Source organism: Drechmeria coniospora, chromosome 03 (genome assembly GCF_001625195.1).
Source record: "Drechmeria coniospora strain ARSEF 6962 chromosome 03, whole genome shotgun sequence".
NCBI lineage: Eukaryota > Fungi > Ascomycota > Sordariomycetes > Hypocreales > Ophiocordycipitaceae > Drechmeria > Drechmeria coniospora.
The window spans coordinates 5,762,754-5,777,945 of NC_054391.1; the positions used below are offsets into that span (position 1 = coordinate 5,762,754).

Consider the following 15,192-nt stretch of genomic DNA (forward strand, 5'->3'; position numbering starts at 1 on the left):
TCCTGTTTCCTTTACACGACGCATGAGATGCCTTCCGATGGCTTGGGCGTGGACGAGGCGAGGCAGGCGAGGCAGCGGCCGGGCAACAGGACGGCGACAAAACGGGCGACGAACCAGGTGGCGAAAAAAGGTCGGGCGATGATGCTATGATTTCTCCCAGCCCGCAGCACCCTTCATCGTGTCAGCCGGCATCTGCACTTCCGCAAGCACGGATGCAGGCAAGTGTAGGGGCACTTGTTCTCAACAGGGCGATGGTACGGGTCGGGGCATCCCTCGACACGCGCCGTACGGAGCAGGCAGACGGGTAGAACGGGGGGGATGGAGAGGTTACCGTGGAAGAATAGCATCCCGAGCACGTCAGCTGCCGGCCTCTGGCAGGGAAACCAGACGAATCATCGGCGTCGTCGTCGCCACGCATCCCTTCCGTCCGCCCAGCCACAGCAGCTCGCCAGGTGTCGACCCCTACGCTAGAGAGACCCCTAGACCCCGCCACCGACCTCATCCGTCCTCGCAGCTTGGCTGGCGCTGCCACGATGCCGATGCCGTGGGCCTCGCTGCTACAGCCAAGTTCAGGCTACATTTACAGCACATGTAGGGGATGCAGCAGTGGCATTGGCCCTGCGTTTTCCCTGCGAACGATGCCGGTACCGCCACACCACCATGACCGACACCTCTGCCGTCACCCACCCCGGCACCAAGGCATAATAACATACAAGTACCGCCGACCCTCTAAGCTCTCTGCCTTGCCTTCCAGTCCATCCTCCTCCAGCGTGCCTCCAGCGTGCCCTCCAGCGTGCCCTCCCCCGTACCTGTACCCTCCTGCTCACCGTTCTCCTGCTCGTTCATCAAGACGCAAACGTCTCGTCGTCTTCTCTTCCCATCGTTGCCTTTCCATCGCCTCCATCCCATCGCCGCCATCCCGTGCCGCCATCCCACCGCACTTCGCCGCAGCCTGTTCTCTCTGTGCCGAGTTTCTGCTCCGAACCTGTTGCGGCGGTGGCAACCGCAGCTACAACGGTAGGTGCACCGAGCCTGCCACGCCTTCATCACGATCTCTCGGACGAGGTACGCAGCCATCTCCGGTCAAGCGAGGACGAGCGGTGCGACGTCGTCGTACCCTCCTGCTGCCATCACGGCTTCCATCACGTCGTCCACGACACCCATCATGTCCGACGCCAACGCCGAGAGCTCGGCGAGGAAGCCGCACGGCTCCGACGAGAACACTCACCCTTCGCTCGGAGGCTTCCAGCCCCAGTCGAGGATGGCTGTCCAGCCTCCCAAGAAGGAGGACCTCCAGCGCAGCTACGCCACCGTCGTTGGTGACGAGGAACCCCAGCCGAGGGGTTGGTACGGCAGCATGAGTACGTCTGCTCTCCGTCCGCCCGCACCTGCATCGGCCGCCCTGCACTTCTATCCCGCACATGTGCTACTGCGTCCACGCCGGTGCTGACCCGTGCTTCGTCAACCACCAGTCCACGCCCTCGGCGGCTTCATCGGAACCCTCGGCGCCATCCCCTGCTGCGTTTGCTGCCCCAACCCGTACAAGAACGTCAACCAGGGCAACGTCGGTCTCGTCACCAAGTTTGGCCGCTTCTACAAGGCCGTCGACCCCGGCCTCGTCAAGGTCAACCCCCTCAGCGAGAAGCTCCTCCAGATCGACGTCAAGGTCCAGATCGCCGAGGTGCCCGAGCAGTTCTGCATGACCAAGGACAACGTCACCCTTCGCCTCACCTCGGTCATCTACTACCACATCGTCGCCCCCCACAAGGCCGCCTTTGGCATCACCAACGTCCGCCAGGCTCTCATGGAACGCACCCAGACCACCCTGCGTCACGTCGTCGGCGCCCGCGTTCTCCAGGACGTCATCGAGCGTCGCGAGGAGATTGCCCAATCCATCGGCGAGATCATCGAGGACGTCGCCGCCGGCTGGGGCGTCCAGGTCGAGAGCATGCTCATCAAGGACATCGTCTTCAGCCAGGAGCTGCAGGAGTCGCTCTCCATGGCCGCCCAGAGCAAGCGTATCGGCGAGAGCAAGATCATCGCCGCCAAAGCCGAGGTGAGGATGGACCGATGGTGCTGCCAAGCCTGCGGCCCTACCATGTCCCGCTAACCTTTGCCGCGCAGGTCGAATCCGCCAAGCTCATGCGACAGGCGGCCGACATCCTCAGCTCCGCCCCCGCCATGCAGATCCGCTACCTCGAGGCCATGCAGGCCATGGCCAAGTCGGCCAACAGCAAGGTCATTTTCCTGCCCGGCTCCAACCAGGGTCTCAACAATGCGCTCAACGCCGCTGTCGACCCTGGTCGCTCTGCCGACGGAAAGGGCGCCGGTGCCGCCGCCGAGGTTCCGCACTATGACTTTGGCACGGCCCAGGATACGAGCTTCCAGCAGGCCGTGAATGCTCGCATCATTGAGAACATCTGATAACCTGCCACCAGTTCACCTTGCTGTAAATCCACTCAGTCTCTCCGACTCTCCCTCCATCGTTTGACCCCCGCCCCTTTACGACAATGCTACGATCGTTTAATGACCGCCTCTTCGCCATTTGCTTTCTATTATGCTCCCTCAATCTCCCTACTTTGCCCCCTGGGGCATGCAACGACCATGATTCCGGCGCTGCCATGGCTAGGTTTCGTGCACCGAAGTTCGGGAGAAGGGCTGGGTGTCATGATGGATAGGAGCGCGAGGGATGTCCCAAGGCTTCCAGGGACCTGCGAGTCTTGACTTGATTTTGTTTTGTACCTATACCCCCAGTCGCTCACTAGGACGACAAGTACTGCGGCCGCGCGATATGGACTGCGAAGTTTTGTGCACCATCGACATCCACCGTGATGAAATAGTCAGCCCCATGTGGCGTCCATGCTTCGTCCAGGCAGTTCTGCCATTGCGTGATGCATTCATGGACGACGCGATGATGATGAAACTGCAAGTCCTGCCGGATATTGTTTCTTGGGACAAACATATCTCACAAGCAACCTCGGCGTCTAGAATATCGTGCCCAACGGCTACGTGACAGCTAGTACTCACTTCACGCCCGCATATCTTACAGCGGCGAACCTTGCGTAGCACTCGCAGCCGTCCCGTGACGTCCTGGTGCGACCATCCGTGCAAGCTATGGCACGGTCCACCCGATAACATCGGCCCATGCGAACATGTCGACACATGCATGCGAACAGCCCATCTTTCAGCCTTCACTTGTACATGCTGCCCTTCGTCTCTGCCCGTCGCTCTCGCTGCTCATTCCTCTTCCTCGCAAGGCTCTCGGAGCTGGCCGTGCCCCTCATGGCCAAAGTGGCCTCATACAGGATCTCGACATCCTTCTTCACACTGCCATTATTCTCCGTGGGCCTCTGCCGGCTCAGCGAATCTCGGGTTCACGCATAAAGTCCGGCATGGTGAACGTCGTCTCGCCGGACTCGATTCTCGCGGCGGCGAGGGACCGAGCCATGTCACCCAGCGGGTCATGCGAATTCGAAGCAACGACGTGCTGGTCATCGATGCCGGTCGTGTCCATGGCATCCATCATGGCAGGGGCCCCGCGGCCTGCCCCCTGGGCGGCATCGGCATCAAAGGCGTAGATTTTGATGCCGCGGAGGTGCGTGTCCTTTCCGTTTTGGTGATTTTCGAGCACCTGCATCTGAAGGACGTAGGAGACAAGCGTGTTTCCGTCCGGTTCGCCTCCGGCGCCTGCAATGGGAACCTGCTGCCACCCGACGGGGTTGTCGAGGTTCATGGCGGCAAATTCGATGAGATTGTTCTCGCTCGTGCCGGACTTGAAGACAATCTTGGTGGGCGTATAGGACTCGTCCTCGTTGTAGTCGACGTAGAATCGGATGTCGCGAATGCCGACGCGCTTCACGAAGTAGACGGTGAGCTTGTGCGGCTGCGGGCCGTCGGACCTGCGACGAGTCACGTCAGCGGCCTCGGACGGGACGAAGAGGAACGCGCGGCGGGGCCGGGCTCACTGCCAGTACTGTTTCAAGTCGTCGCTCCGGAGCTCGTTGACGCCGCAGCCTGGCTTGTGGCTGCCGACGGTGAACTTGCCGAGGTTGGAAATTTCCTTGAGGCCAACGGCGGCTGGGTCGAAGGGGAGGGACCCGTCGTGGTCCTCCGCCTGCTCGTCGTCGATGCTCGTGTCGTCGTACTGCTCCTGGGACAGCACGTCCTCGTCCTCGTCGTCGTAGGCGACGGCGCCCATGGTATGGTCCAGGCCCACGACGGCGGCGCGGGCCATGCCGAGAACGCTGAGGTCGGGCTCCGAGCTCGAGTCATCCGAGTCGAGAGGCATGCTGAGACGAGAGTTTGTGGTCAGATGAGTGGCTGGCGGGGGCTCAAGTCAGCATCATGATGTCGACGTACGCGTGCTGAAGAGATTGCTCGAGTCGACCCTGGTGAAAGTGAAGCTGACGTATGACTTGGTCAATGTCCACGTCGCGCCGGGCGAGAACTTTCTCACGAATCTCGAGCGCTTCCCGGAGCGCCGCGAGGTTTTCCTTGTCGGCCGAGGGCACCGGCCTGAAGGAAGGCTCTCTGAAGCTGGCGACGGCACCGAAAGGCGTGACGGACAGCTCCCTCAAGGGGTATCGCCGTGCGGGTTCCCGCTCGTCCAGGTCGTCCTCGTAGATGGGAAAGGGCGGACTCGACGGAGGAGCAGGGCAAGGGGGGCGAGGCGTGGAGAGCATTCTGCGTCCGGTGGCGAGCCTGCGTGATGCTTCACGGGAGCAGAGGACAGCGGGGAAGGGAAATGGAACGGAGAATAGGAAAGGCGAGTCGGAGGGGGAAGAGTGCGGCTTGACGGAAGGTTGGGGCGAGCAGAGGAAGAATGGAGGCGGGCGGCGGAAGTCGGAGAATGGGTCATGGATATGGAAGAAGGAAGCGGCCACGCAAAGAAAAAAAAATGGAGGCGGTGATGGGCATGGGAATGGATGCGGGAGAGAAGCAGAGCCAAGGCGGCGGCAGGCGACCGAGCCATGGACGGCACAGCGCAGCGAGTGGCAGCATTCTTTCGGTAGGGAACCAGCAGGAGAGTGGTGCCTACGCGTAGGGGACTCGAGAGGGCACAAGGGCGCGAGGAGAGGCGGAAACGGCGGCGACTGAGGGATGCGAGGCGAACGACGGTCTGCAGGGACGAGGAAGCAAGCCAGCTCTACTCACAGCGATGAAGACGAAAGGGATGCGGAGGAGGGCCCGGGGCGACAGCTGGCGGTGAGGGGTTGTGGGCGTGGTGATGATGAGGCTGCTCTGGGGTCCTGTGGACGCTGGCGGCGGCGGTGCTGGCTGTGTTGGCGCTGGCATTGCTGTTCATCTCTCGGTGACGAGCCATGGCCGCCGCCGCAGCGGCGGCGGCGGCGGCTGGAGGTGCTTCCGGTACTTCTGGTGGTGGTTGTGGTGGTGATGGCGGTGCTGCTGCTGCTGCTGCCGTCGTGGCCGCCGTTGCCGCCACCACAGGCGTCTCCTCTGGGAGCTGTGGTTGCGGCGAGACGGCGGCGGCGTGCAGGGCAGCGTTGGCAGCGACATGGCGGGCTCGCCTGGACCCGCGAGAGATGTCCATCAACGACAAGCCCCGTGCCCGTGGGCGCCTGTCGACGAGAGGCGAGGGTCGCCGGCGAGGGAAGCAGAAAGGCGAGAGCTGTCGTTGGCGAGACGAGGTTCGTCGAAGGACGGACGTTGGAGTGACGTATGATACGTATTACCGGCAGAAAGGAAGGAGGGTGAGAGGAGAAGAAAAGAATGACGGAAGAGTCGGTCCGTCAGCAGCGAGCCCGTTGCCTATTTTCGTTCCTATAGTCGTTCCGCTGTCGGCAGTTGCATAGGTACGGGGTGGAAAATGAATCTGTATCATGGACGTAGATAAATAAGGTACAGTACAAGGATGCGCCGTACACCGTTGCGGCACACCGTGCAGCCCAGATGCCCTTCGCGTAAGGTGAACGCGATATCACGTGATTTGCAGAGTGACGTCCAACTTGACCACTTACACCGGCTACGACAACATGAAATTACAGTCGATGGCATTCACATTACCCGCCGCCGACAATAAAAGCATTCGCCACCATCCAACAGCGTCTGACGGTGACATCAACCGGCTCAAGATGCTCCGTGCTCGTTCCAAAAGAGCAAGAGACAAAGGACTCGTGGCAAGTCCGATGCGAATGGCTCCGCTGCGTCGTCGGCTGCGGCCATGACACGGCCCGTTGACAGTCTTGTTCCATTACGGAATGCCGTGGACACTTCCCGTACCACCTTTTGGGTGTCGAACAGGCCTCCGGCACGCTCCACGCTCCGACAATGCCGGGTGCAGGATTCGAGGGGAACTGGCTCCGTCGGCTCGTGCTCGAGATGGAGAGGAGGACAAGACGTCACGAGGAGTCAAGCTTGCTTGTGAACTGATCATCATGATTCGTAGAGAGACGCTTCATCGAGCAGGACCACCCCTCCGCCGCAGCGTCGAAAGTCATGCCCGTCCTTGGACAGGTGCGGCACGCGACATGCTGCTGCCGGTGGGGAAAAGCGTCTCGGTGGTGTCGTGCCCGTCCTGCCGTGCCCGAGGAAGGGCGCGTCGAGCAGATGCATGTCGTATTGTGCCCGTCATCACTCCGCCGCGGCCGAGGGCGGAGGGGGAGGCACGTATGCGGCGGCGGCTGCGCAGGCCTCGGATCGACGGCGCTGCTCCGCCAGCTCCGCATCCCACAGCCAAGGTAGCCTCTTCATCTGGTGACCGAGGAGAAGGCCGAGCATGACGACAAAGGTGCCGTATCCAAGCATGAAGCCGATACCGAGCCAGACCAGGCGAGATACTGCGCACGGATCGCCTCCCGCGATGTCGGTGGCACAGGATGTCGGTGCCATGGTCGCCACCCTGGGCCTGTCGTCTCCGATGGTGGTTGGTGATGTGTATGGCGGCGTCTCCTCTGTTCACTTGCCAGCGTCGGAACGATGGGCCCCGGTGGCTGTCCAGCTTCTTTCTCGCTTCTTCGCAGCTATTCTCGAGGGGCTTCCCGTGTGCCTCGGAGAAGGTTCCTCCCCCCCGCGTGTGCAAAAATCGACGTGAGTCGTATGCTCGCAGGGTAAGCGGCGTTTGCTCGGCCGCGTGAAGGACGGGGTTGTGAAGTTGTCAGCTGAGGGCTCGGCTCGGTCCGAGTACGTACCTGCTGTGATACCTGGCTCGATGACCAAGTCGTCACACAGAGCAAGCCTCGGGGCCGGCGGGCGAGGAGTGACCAAGGGACGTCGCTGCCGTGTGCAACTTTTCACAGCACCCGAGGCAAAGGGATGTCTTTCCGCTCCATCGTGCCCATCACTCATCGGCCACCGGCAGTAGCTTGGCCACATCGTTTGGTACGTGCCAGGGTGAAGAAAGGTGCATCCGACGTGCAATCCTGCGGCCCGAAGCAACAGCACTCGCTGCCTACTTGTCCGGCGCACCTCGCACATGAGCTTTGGCCCGTCGAGGTAGGTACCGTGCAGGTAGCATGCTGACGCCTCGACAACCCTCATGTCATTGCCAACGTTCCGACCACGCACCGCCAGGAGATGTCTCCTCCATCGGGACAGGGGCCAGGTGACCTTGTCACATTGTCGTGGAATGTCTTGAGGTCGGGAGGCAGCGGCTAGCAATGCCGGAGCGTCGACTAGCCTGCCAGAGCGTCGACGCGGTCTTCCTGCGGCGGCGGGAAGGGACGAGCATGTGATGGAGGGGACAACTTGCGTCGCGTGTCCGTTTGGTGATGGGCCTCGTGGCGCGTTTCACGACAAGACGGCACAGGCGGGCGGAGAGGCTGCCGCGGGCCCGTCCGCGTGGGAACGATATGGAAACATGGCGAGTGAATGAGCCGGGAAGCAAAGCGTCATGTCGAAGCTGCCTCGGTTGCTTTCGAAACGCATTCGACTCTGGCCTTGAAGGTCGGTGGCAGCTAGCCAGCAAGCATCGCACATGACCCAAGCGTCTGGGTTGCAATGGCATTTCATGGTAGCCGGCAAGTAATTCACCGCTACGCAAGAGTGCAGACTTGGGGGAGAAAGGCCTGGACGGCACGGTCGAGAGGACATGTAGACGGGCACGAACAGGCTGTGAAGCGGAGCCATGGCGCGTCTCCTCATTCTGTTGCCGTTGGTCCCTGAACGCAGTCGACATGGCATGGCTTCGGCATCGCGCGGGTCGTTCGCCGACAAATCTCGCGTGCCACTGCAACGTGCACGGCTCGGAGTCGCTACACCTGCGGCTCCATCGGCGACTGGAGGTCAGAAATGTGGCAGGACGACAGGTGGCATGCGGCACAACAGACGCTGGAGGACATGGGCCATCACGGACGACGTGGAGGAGGAGGAGAGCGGAGAGGACTGAGTGGAAGGGCAGAGACGAGGGGAGAGGTGGCAGGGTAGAGTAGAGGGGAGGTGGAAGGGAAGAGACGAGGGGCTCGAAGGAGGGGGGGTGGGAAAGAGGGGGAGGGGCACCCTGCTGTCTCTGCAGGCATGCTCTGGCGACGACACCGACACCGAGACCGACACCGAAGCCGTGGCGCTGCCGGCCATGCAAGCAGGCGCCTGTCAGGCGAGCATGGCGGGTGAATATGAAGCATAGAAGCATGGGAAGAGGACATGGTGCACCCCCATCGGATCGGCTGCATCGCGTGGTCCAGATCGGCGTCGGGGTCGTGGTCGTCTGCCGTTGGCGCCATGGACAACAATTCGTGCGACGCCGCGACTGCCGGCCAGGGCAAGGCGTCGTAGTGGCGGCAGAGTCATGCCACGACCTCGGACGACACCGAGGCGGCGAAGAGAGTGAATGGCCGCGGCAGAGGGACCAACGGGGGAAGACGTGGACGGTGAGCTGCATCGTGGAGCATGGCCAGGAGCTGCGACGGCCGGAGGGACGGTTGGCCACCGTTGCCCGACCAAGGTTGCCACGACAAGGCGTGACCACGAGAGGACATGTATTTGTTGCGTGGCGCGAGAGAGTTTTCTGTCGTTTCTTTGCTGCTCGGATGTGGGGGAAAAGTACGCGAATGCTTGGTGATGATGATGGCCAATGCCTGCTTGAAGCCATTCCGTACCACAGCTAACCCATCTATGCCTAGTACGGCACTTTCGTACAGTGCCATCCATCTACCGAGTACGGGGGACAAGACAGGCACCAAGTCATGCTACCTCCAGCATTGCATACTTGGGTAGTCATGGTCGCCGGCTGCGCCAGTTGTACGGAGTGCATGCTCACATCTACTGTAGAGCCGCCTGTAGTTGTGAGTACGGCACTTTGAACTGCAGTTGTGCCGTAATTACAACGTAATTACATGGAGAGACCCCAAGATCAGGTCTACTTCATCTTCTCAGGCCACGGAGTGGAATTCCGACCCGACTTTGAAACCAGAAGGGTGCTCCTGAACGACGGAAAACGTGCTTATTTCCTCGGTCGTGATTGGGGAGGCCGCTGACTGACAACTTTGGTGGCAGGTTGACCAGTACCGTGCAGGACGAGAAGGGTACGAGAAGGGAGAGCTGCATTTCTTTTCCTCAAACCAAGTCCGAAAACTGGCCGGTTGGGACGGGTCGTCGGCATCGAGGAGGGCGTTTGAGCACGCGTGCCTGTTACTCGAAATAGATTGTTGACGGAAGCACAGCCTACGTGCATCGACACGAAGCTCCCAGCCGTCGCACCGAACCACAGGTCCGTCCATTGTGCGACAAGGACCGATGCAAGATTGCATGCACGGCACTTGCGTTTGCAGTGCAGTGTACTTGATAGCGGACCGGGCGGTCACGGCAGCCAGCGGCTCGGGGGGGAGACGAGAAAAAAACTGGCTTCGACGCTGGATACTCGAATGAATGGAATGCCACACGGACAGCCTAGGCCATTCGATGGCATGAGCATTCTGCCGCAGATGCCGCGCACGAGGAGTCTGAAACCAGCGGATGGCAGGCGACCGACATGACCGAGCCGGGACATTGACAGGTGGGGAGGCCGATTCTAGTGCGAGATTGAGATTTGAGAGTACGGAGCATTACCACACGCACAGGTATTGTTAGATACGACCATAGGTACTATGCAGAGCAGCAAGTGCCGTGCTTGTAAGTGTATCAGTAAGTGGCATGCGGAGAAGGGAGTTGAAGTGCGTACTGCAGGTGTACAAGTTATTAGTAGACGGAACCACTTGTACGGAGTAGTTTACTTGTTCACCTACAGAGGCTACAGTGCATGCAAGTGCCTACTGTTACCTACAGTGGGGTGGCAAAAGTGTCGATTCACTTGCAGTGGTAGCGCAACCAAAATTGAATCGTCACTTTTGTCTACTAGGTACCAAGTGACTGTACCAGGTACCTTAGTATGCAGTACATTGGGGGCAAAACCTATTTGCCCACCTTCAGGTACCATTTTCTATCAGGTTACGGAGTATATTGGACTGGTAATGTGGTACCTAAGGGTAGGCAAATACTTTTTGCCACATACTGTACTTATACTGGGTATGTAGTAGTTGGTAGTCACTCGGGGAGCACCATTCATAAAGGCTCGCTGGCGGGTGGCAGACGATGCCCCCAATGACGTGTGACAGCTCGACGGCGACGCCTTTACGGAGTACTAGGCAGTGATTAATACTCCGTGCCTACAGTACTTGCGAATTGGCATTCTTCGTCGTCATCCAAGCATGTTTTGGTACTAGGCACGACGAACCGTCGCTGCATTTTCACCACCAGAAGATGGTGGGACACATGTGATTTTCGTGCTTGGTATGCAGTGCGTACGCCGTGCTTGATAGGCAAGTACATGCGAGTACCGCGCTGTCGGGTTGGAGGGAGTCGTCCGTCAGGTGTCAGGGGGATAATTAGGACGAGCTGCGGCGTACCGGCCACCTGGTGACATGCACATACACCGTATGCACCTACGAGATACCCCCTGGCACGGGGAGCATGCACATGTGCACACCTGCCCTTGCATGCATGCATGCATATGCATGTATGCAGTACGGAGCAGCGGCAAGTAGGCGCAGGTACTTGCATGCCATCAATACATGCAAGTCTATGCAAGCGATCCCGCCTCGCCAAACGGCACTCTACCGATCGGGAGGAACGCATCCATCCATCCCTGCACCCCCTGGAGTCTGCTGACGCCACGCATACGAGCACGGGAGAAAATCATGCGAATGGAACCGACGTTGCAGAGCACACCACCGACCGATGCCCACCGTACGAGCCTGTCCGCCGTCGTGCAGCCTTTGTCCGTGGCCTGAGCGACACCATGGCTCGAGCTCCTCACCACCGCTGGCGGCCACCGAGGCACCGTGTCCCTGCCGCCGCTGCCGAAGCGAGCATGACGCAGGAAGCATGACGCAGAGGCGCTCGCCGGCCTTGTCTGGCTGGCCCCTCGCTTCGTCCATGTCTTTGTCCGTGACGGTGCAGCAACATCAGTCGGGCAACCCATAGCACGAGACGGGCGTACCCGTGTACATTCCCGTGGATGAATGATGACGACGATGATGATTATGATGAAGATCATGGCGGTGGTGGTGGCAATGGTGGTGATGGCGTTGGTGGTGGCGATGGCGATGGTGGTGGTGGTGGAGATGCCCGACGACCCAACATCCCATGCCATTGTGCGCTGGTATTCACGTCCATATCCGCGCCAGGCCGACCTCGAAATCTTACATGGGCTTGACAGGTGGCCCGAACCGACCGAAAGCCGTCAACAGACGCAACGGCGAGACAGAGCCAGCAACCTTGCAGCGTGGCGCACACTAGGTGAGCCGCGTGTTCAAGGGGGCCCCGATGCGAACTGACACAGACATATAGGGAGTGGTACACGCGGTATGACACAGAGTACGCGGTGCCGATGGTAGACCTGGATAGATTCGAGGGAAAGCAGAGCCCAACTCGGAGCGCTCGTTCTGCATCCGACACATGCTCGTGCACGCACGACGGCAGCATCCGTCAGTCGCCCCTCGGCCGGTGGTGAACAGCAAGGCAGACGTCCGGCACCCAGATACGGAGACGGCCTGGACCCTTTCTGCATTTCCTTTCCCTTCCTCCTCTTCCCTGGTCGGGCATGTCTGACGGAGATTTGTCGTCGTGGTCGTGGTCGTGGTCGTGGTCGCCGCCGTCGCCATCGTCACTCGCATCAACATGCTCGCACCGAGGATCTTCTCGAAGCGCCGCGCCTTTCTCTTCCTCCTCCTCGTCGGCCTCCTCGCCGGCCTCGTCGTCGTCTCGTCCGGTCTAGGCGAGTTTTGCGACGAGGACGGCTACTGCGAAATACCCGGCATCCGCTTCGGCGCCCGTCGTGGGCCCGGCGACGCCGCCAAGAAGCCTCCTCGCCGCGCCGGCGGCCGCAAGACGGGTCCCCGCCGGGACTGCGTCGACTTTCCCGACACGTCCGATGTCCTCCTCGTCATGAAGACGGGCGCGTCCGAGTCCTTTGGCAGGGTCTCGAACCAGATCCTGACCAACCTCAAGTGCCTGCCCGACTTCCTCATCTTCAGCGACATGGCCCAGGACTTTGCCGGCTACGCCATCCACGACAGCCTCGACGCCGTCCTGGACGAGGTGAGGAGGAACAACAGCGACTTCGACCTCTACAACCGTCAGCAGCGGTGCGCCGTCGACGTCGGCTCCTGCAACAAGAACCACGACGTGAGCCAGGAGGCGTGGAACCTCGACAAGTACAAGAACATCCACATGGCCGAGAAGGCCTTTGCCTTGCGGCCCGACCACGAGTGGTACCTCTTCGTCGACGCCGACACCTACGTCGTGTGGCCCACCATGATGAGGTGGCTGCGGGCGCTCAACCCGGACGAGGCCCACTACATCGGCAGCGTCGCCTACATCGGCGAGGTGCCCTTTGCCCACGGCGGCAGCGGATATCTCGTGTCGAAGGCGGCCATGCAAAAGATGTTCCGAGGCAAAACCGGCGTCGGCAACAGCTGGGACGAGCGCGTGGCGCAGGAGTGCTGCGGCGACTACATGTTTGCCATTGCCCTCAAGAACGAGACGGGCGTGGAGGTCAAGAATGCGGTACGTCGACGCCCCGCCTGTCTCCCTCATTCTCCTCGGCCGTCACGACGGTGCCATGCGCGTCGGCGGCGGCGGCGCTAACCGTCATGCCAGTGGCCGACCGTCAACGGCGAGAAGCCGCACACGTTGCCGTACGCCGAGGACCAGTGGTGCCAGCCGATCGTGACGATGCACCACGTCAGCGCCCAGGAAGTATCCGAGCTCTGGGCCTTGGAGAAGGAGCGCAACTTTTCGGCGCCGCTGCGGATCAAGGACCTGTACCACGAGTTCGTCGAGGAGCAGCTCGTGCCGACGCGGGACGCCTGGGACAACATGAGCGACGACGTCTTCTACCTCAACCGCTCGGCCTCGGATTACAGCGAGTACGAGCTCTCCATGGCCAAGGAGGGAAGGCTATCCAAGCTCGAGCAGCATGCCCATCAAAGTTTCGAGGACTGCCGCCGCGTGTGCAAGAGCATCCGCAGCTGCCTCCAGTACCGGTTCTGGAACGGCATCTGCTCCACCAGCAAGGCCCTCAAGCACGGCGTCCCGACGAAGGTGGAAAAGGAGAAATGGTGGGAGTACCGGAGCGGGTGGGACATGACGCGCATCCAGAAATGGGTCAAGAGCCATGGAAAGTGCCGCAAGCCTCAGTATCCCACCTCATGGTGAGCGTCGAGGCCGACGGCCAAGGCAAGCAGCGTGGGAAAGGGTTGGCGGCCGGTAGCGGGTCACGGCGGCGAAGAGCGGCGAAATGCACGGCCCGGCTCGGCAGCGCGGGCCAGGCGACGACTCGGACGCGGCCGGAAAAGGGATGCCTTGTCCGACACGGGCCGTGCAAGGTGGCGCCGGCGCGTTGGTGTGGCCTTGAGTCATTTCTCCCGCGTTTCGGTTCGGCAACGGACGAAGCCTCTCGTTTGCTGTGTATATATCGTCGGCACCATTGCGTGCACATGCTCGGGCATGCCTAGGGATGGGACGTTGGAATCGAGCGTGCCGAGAAGTGGGGGGCTCTCGCGTCGATATCCCATGGCATCATATATCATGCAATGAAAGAACGAAACGAGGCATCCTGACCGGCATCGGCGCCATGGAGCAGAGGAAAGAATGTCAAGGTGAAGGAGGAAAAGCCAGGTGCGAGATGTGAATCACGACCAGGGGTCGACATGGCAGGCTTGCGTCCATTTCGCCTTTGGTGACGACGGTTTCGTGGACCATGATGCACGTACATGCCTTGGCTCCGTGGCAGCCTGAGACAGATGCGGCTCACCGAGGCAGGTCAAGTTCCGTCCCGTGACGCTGGCAGTGGGTTGGTCTCCGTCCCTCTCCTGCTCGTTTTCGCCGTGCCGATGGATCAGCATGGCGATGCCGTACCGTGCCACTCTCAATCGTCACGGTTGTCGTCGTCGTCCACCGTCACCGTCGACGGTCGACGTTCCGCGTTCCACCATGCACCGTCAGCGTTCTCAGACCCCGGACAGCAGAACGGGCGTGACAGGTGCCGCAGGGTGGCGTCGATGGGTTGCATCGTGGTGCTTGCTTCGTCGGCCCATCTCATGCCACCTGGTCGTCAAAGTGCTTCGAGGGGGACGGAACAAACCAAGTCCACCGACGGCGTCTCGCGTCAAGGTCGGCAGAGCAGGGAGATGCTGGGAAGCGCATGCGGAGACGCTGGGAAGTGCATGCGGGCAGTGAGTGACGAGGGCATCGGCAGGTCTTGGGTGTCGATGTCGTGCTCGTCCACCATCACTTGATGCCTCGGCAGAACGGGTGGAACGGGTGCGGCAGGGTGGCGTCGATAGGTTGCGTCGTATTGCTTGCTTCGTCGGCCCATCTCATGCCACCTTGCCGTCAAGGTGCTTCGAGGGGGACGGAACAAACCAAGTCCACAGACGGCGTCTCGCGTCAAGGCCGGCCGAGCAGAGGGACGCCGGGAAGTGCATGAGGGCAGCGAGTGACGAGGGTACCGGCAGGTCTTTGGTGGCCAAACTCGATGTCGCGCTCGTTCACCATCACTTGGTGCCTCAGGCAATGGACACTCTGTGGTGGCGACGGTGGTACTTGCCACCTCAACCCATCGACAGGCACGCGCACGTGCTCGTTCTCGTACGCGGCACGCACATCATTTCCTCCTTGGAAGCACTTTCAGACGCGGCCGCCGATCGGCATCCCGTTTGCGAGGATATTATCCTTGCACTCGTACTGGTACTGCCG

General features: G+C 60.9%; 6 protein-coding genes across 6 annotated transcripts; 3 read left to right on the plus strand and 3 right to left on the minus strand.

Annotated features, from left to right (window-relative positions):
* Positions 1-1,165: 1,165 nt before the first annotated feature.
* On the plus strand, positions 1,166-2,424 carry DCS_07295 (stomatin-like protein; the record flags this gene model as incomplete). The annotated part of the gene is made up of 3 exons (XM_040804580.1): positions 1,166-1,361; positions 1,473-2,056; positions 2,125-2,424. 3 exons carry the CDS (start codon positions 1,166-1,168, stop codon positions 2,422-2,424), a joined length of 1,080 nt encoding a protein of 359 aa, XP_040654684.1.
* A 934-nt stretch (positions 2,425-3,358) lies between these two features.
* DCS_07296 (Anaphase-promoting complex, subunit 10/DOC domain protein) lies at positions 3,359-4,682 on the minus strand (the record flags this gene model as incomplete). The annotated part of the gene is made up of 3 exons (XM_040804581.1): positions 3,359-3,899; positions 3,966-4,289; positions 4,360-4,682. 3 exons carry the CDS (start codon positions 4,680-4,682, stop codon positions 3,359-3,361), a joined length of 1,188 nt encoding a protein of 395 aa, XP_040654685.1.
* A 464-nt stretch (positions 4,683-5,146) lies between these two features.
* DCS_07297 (uncharacterized protein) lies at positions 5,147-5,551 on the minus strand (the record flags this gene model as incomplete). The annotated part of the gene is made up of 1 exon (XM_040804582.1): positions 5,147-5,551. One exon carries the CDS (start codon positions 5,549-5,551, stop codon positions 5,147-5,149), a length of 405 nt encoding a protein of 134 aa, XP_040654686.1.
* A 1,040-nt stretch (positions 5,552-6,591) lies between these two features.
* On the minus strand, positions 6,592-6,849 carry DCS_07298 (uncharacterized protein; the record flags this gene model as incomplete). Its single annotated transcript, XM_040804583.1, has 1 exon — positions 6,592-6,849. The coding sequence occupies one exon, from the start codon at positions 6,847-6,849 to the stop codon at positions 6,592-6,594; it is 258 nt and encodes an 85-aa protein (XP_040654687.1).
* Positions 6,850-11,449: 4,600 nt separating this feature from the next.
* On the plus strand, positions 11,450-11,944 carry DCS_07299 (uncharacterized protein; the record flags this gene model as incomplete). Its single annotated transcript, XM_040804584.1, has 3 exons — positions 11,450-11,593; positions 11,651-11,730; positions 11,782-11,944. The coding sequence occupies 3 exons, from the start codon at positions 11,450-11,452 to the stop codon at positions 11,942-11,944; spliced, it is 387 nt and encodes a 128-aa protein (XP_040654688.1).
* Positions 11,945-12,111: 167 nt separating this feature from the next.
* DCS_07300 (glycosyltransferase family 31 protein) lies at positions 12,112-13,650 on the plus strand (the record flags this gene model as incomplete). Its single annotated transcript, XM_040804585.1, has 2 exons — positions 12,112-12,999; positions 13,093-13,650. 2 exons carry the CDS (start codon positions 12,112-12,114, stop codon positions 13,648-13,650), a joined length of 1,446 nt encoding a protein of 481 aa, XP_040654689.1.
* Positions 13,651-15,192: the final 1,542 nt, after the last annotated feature.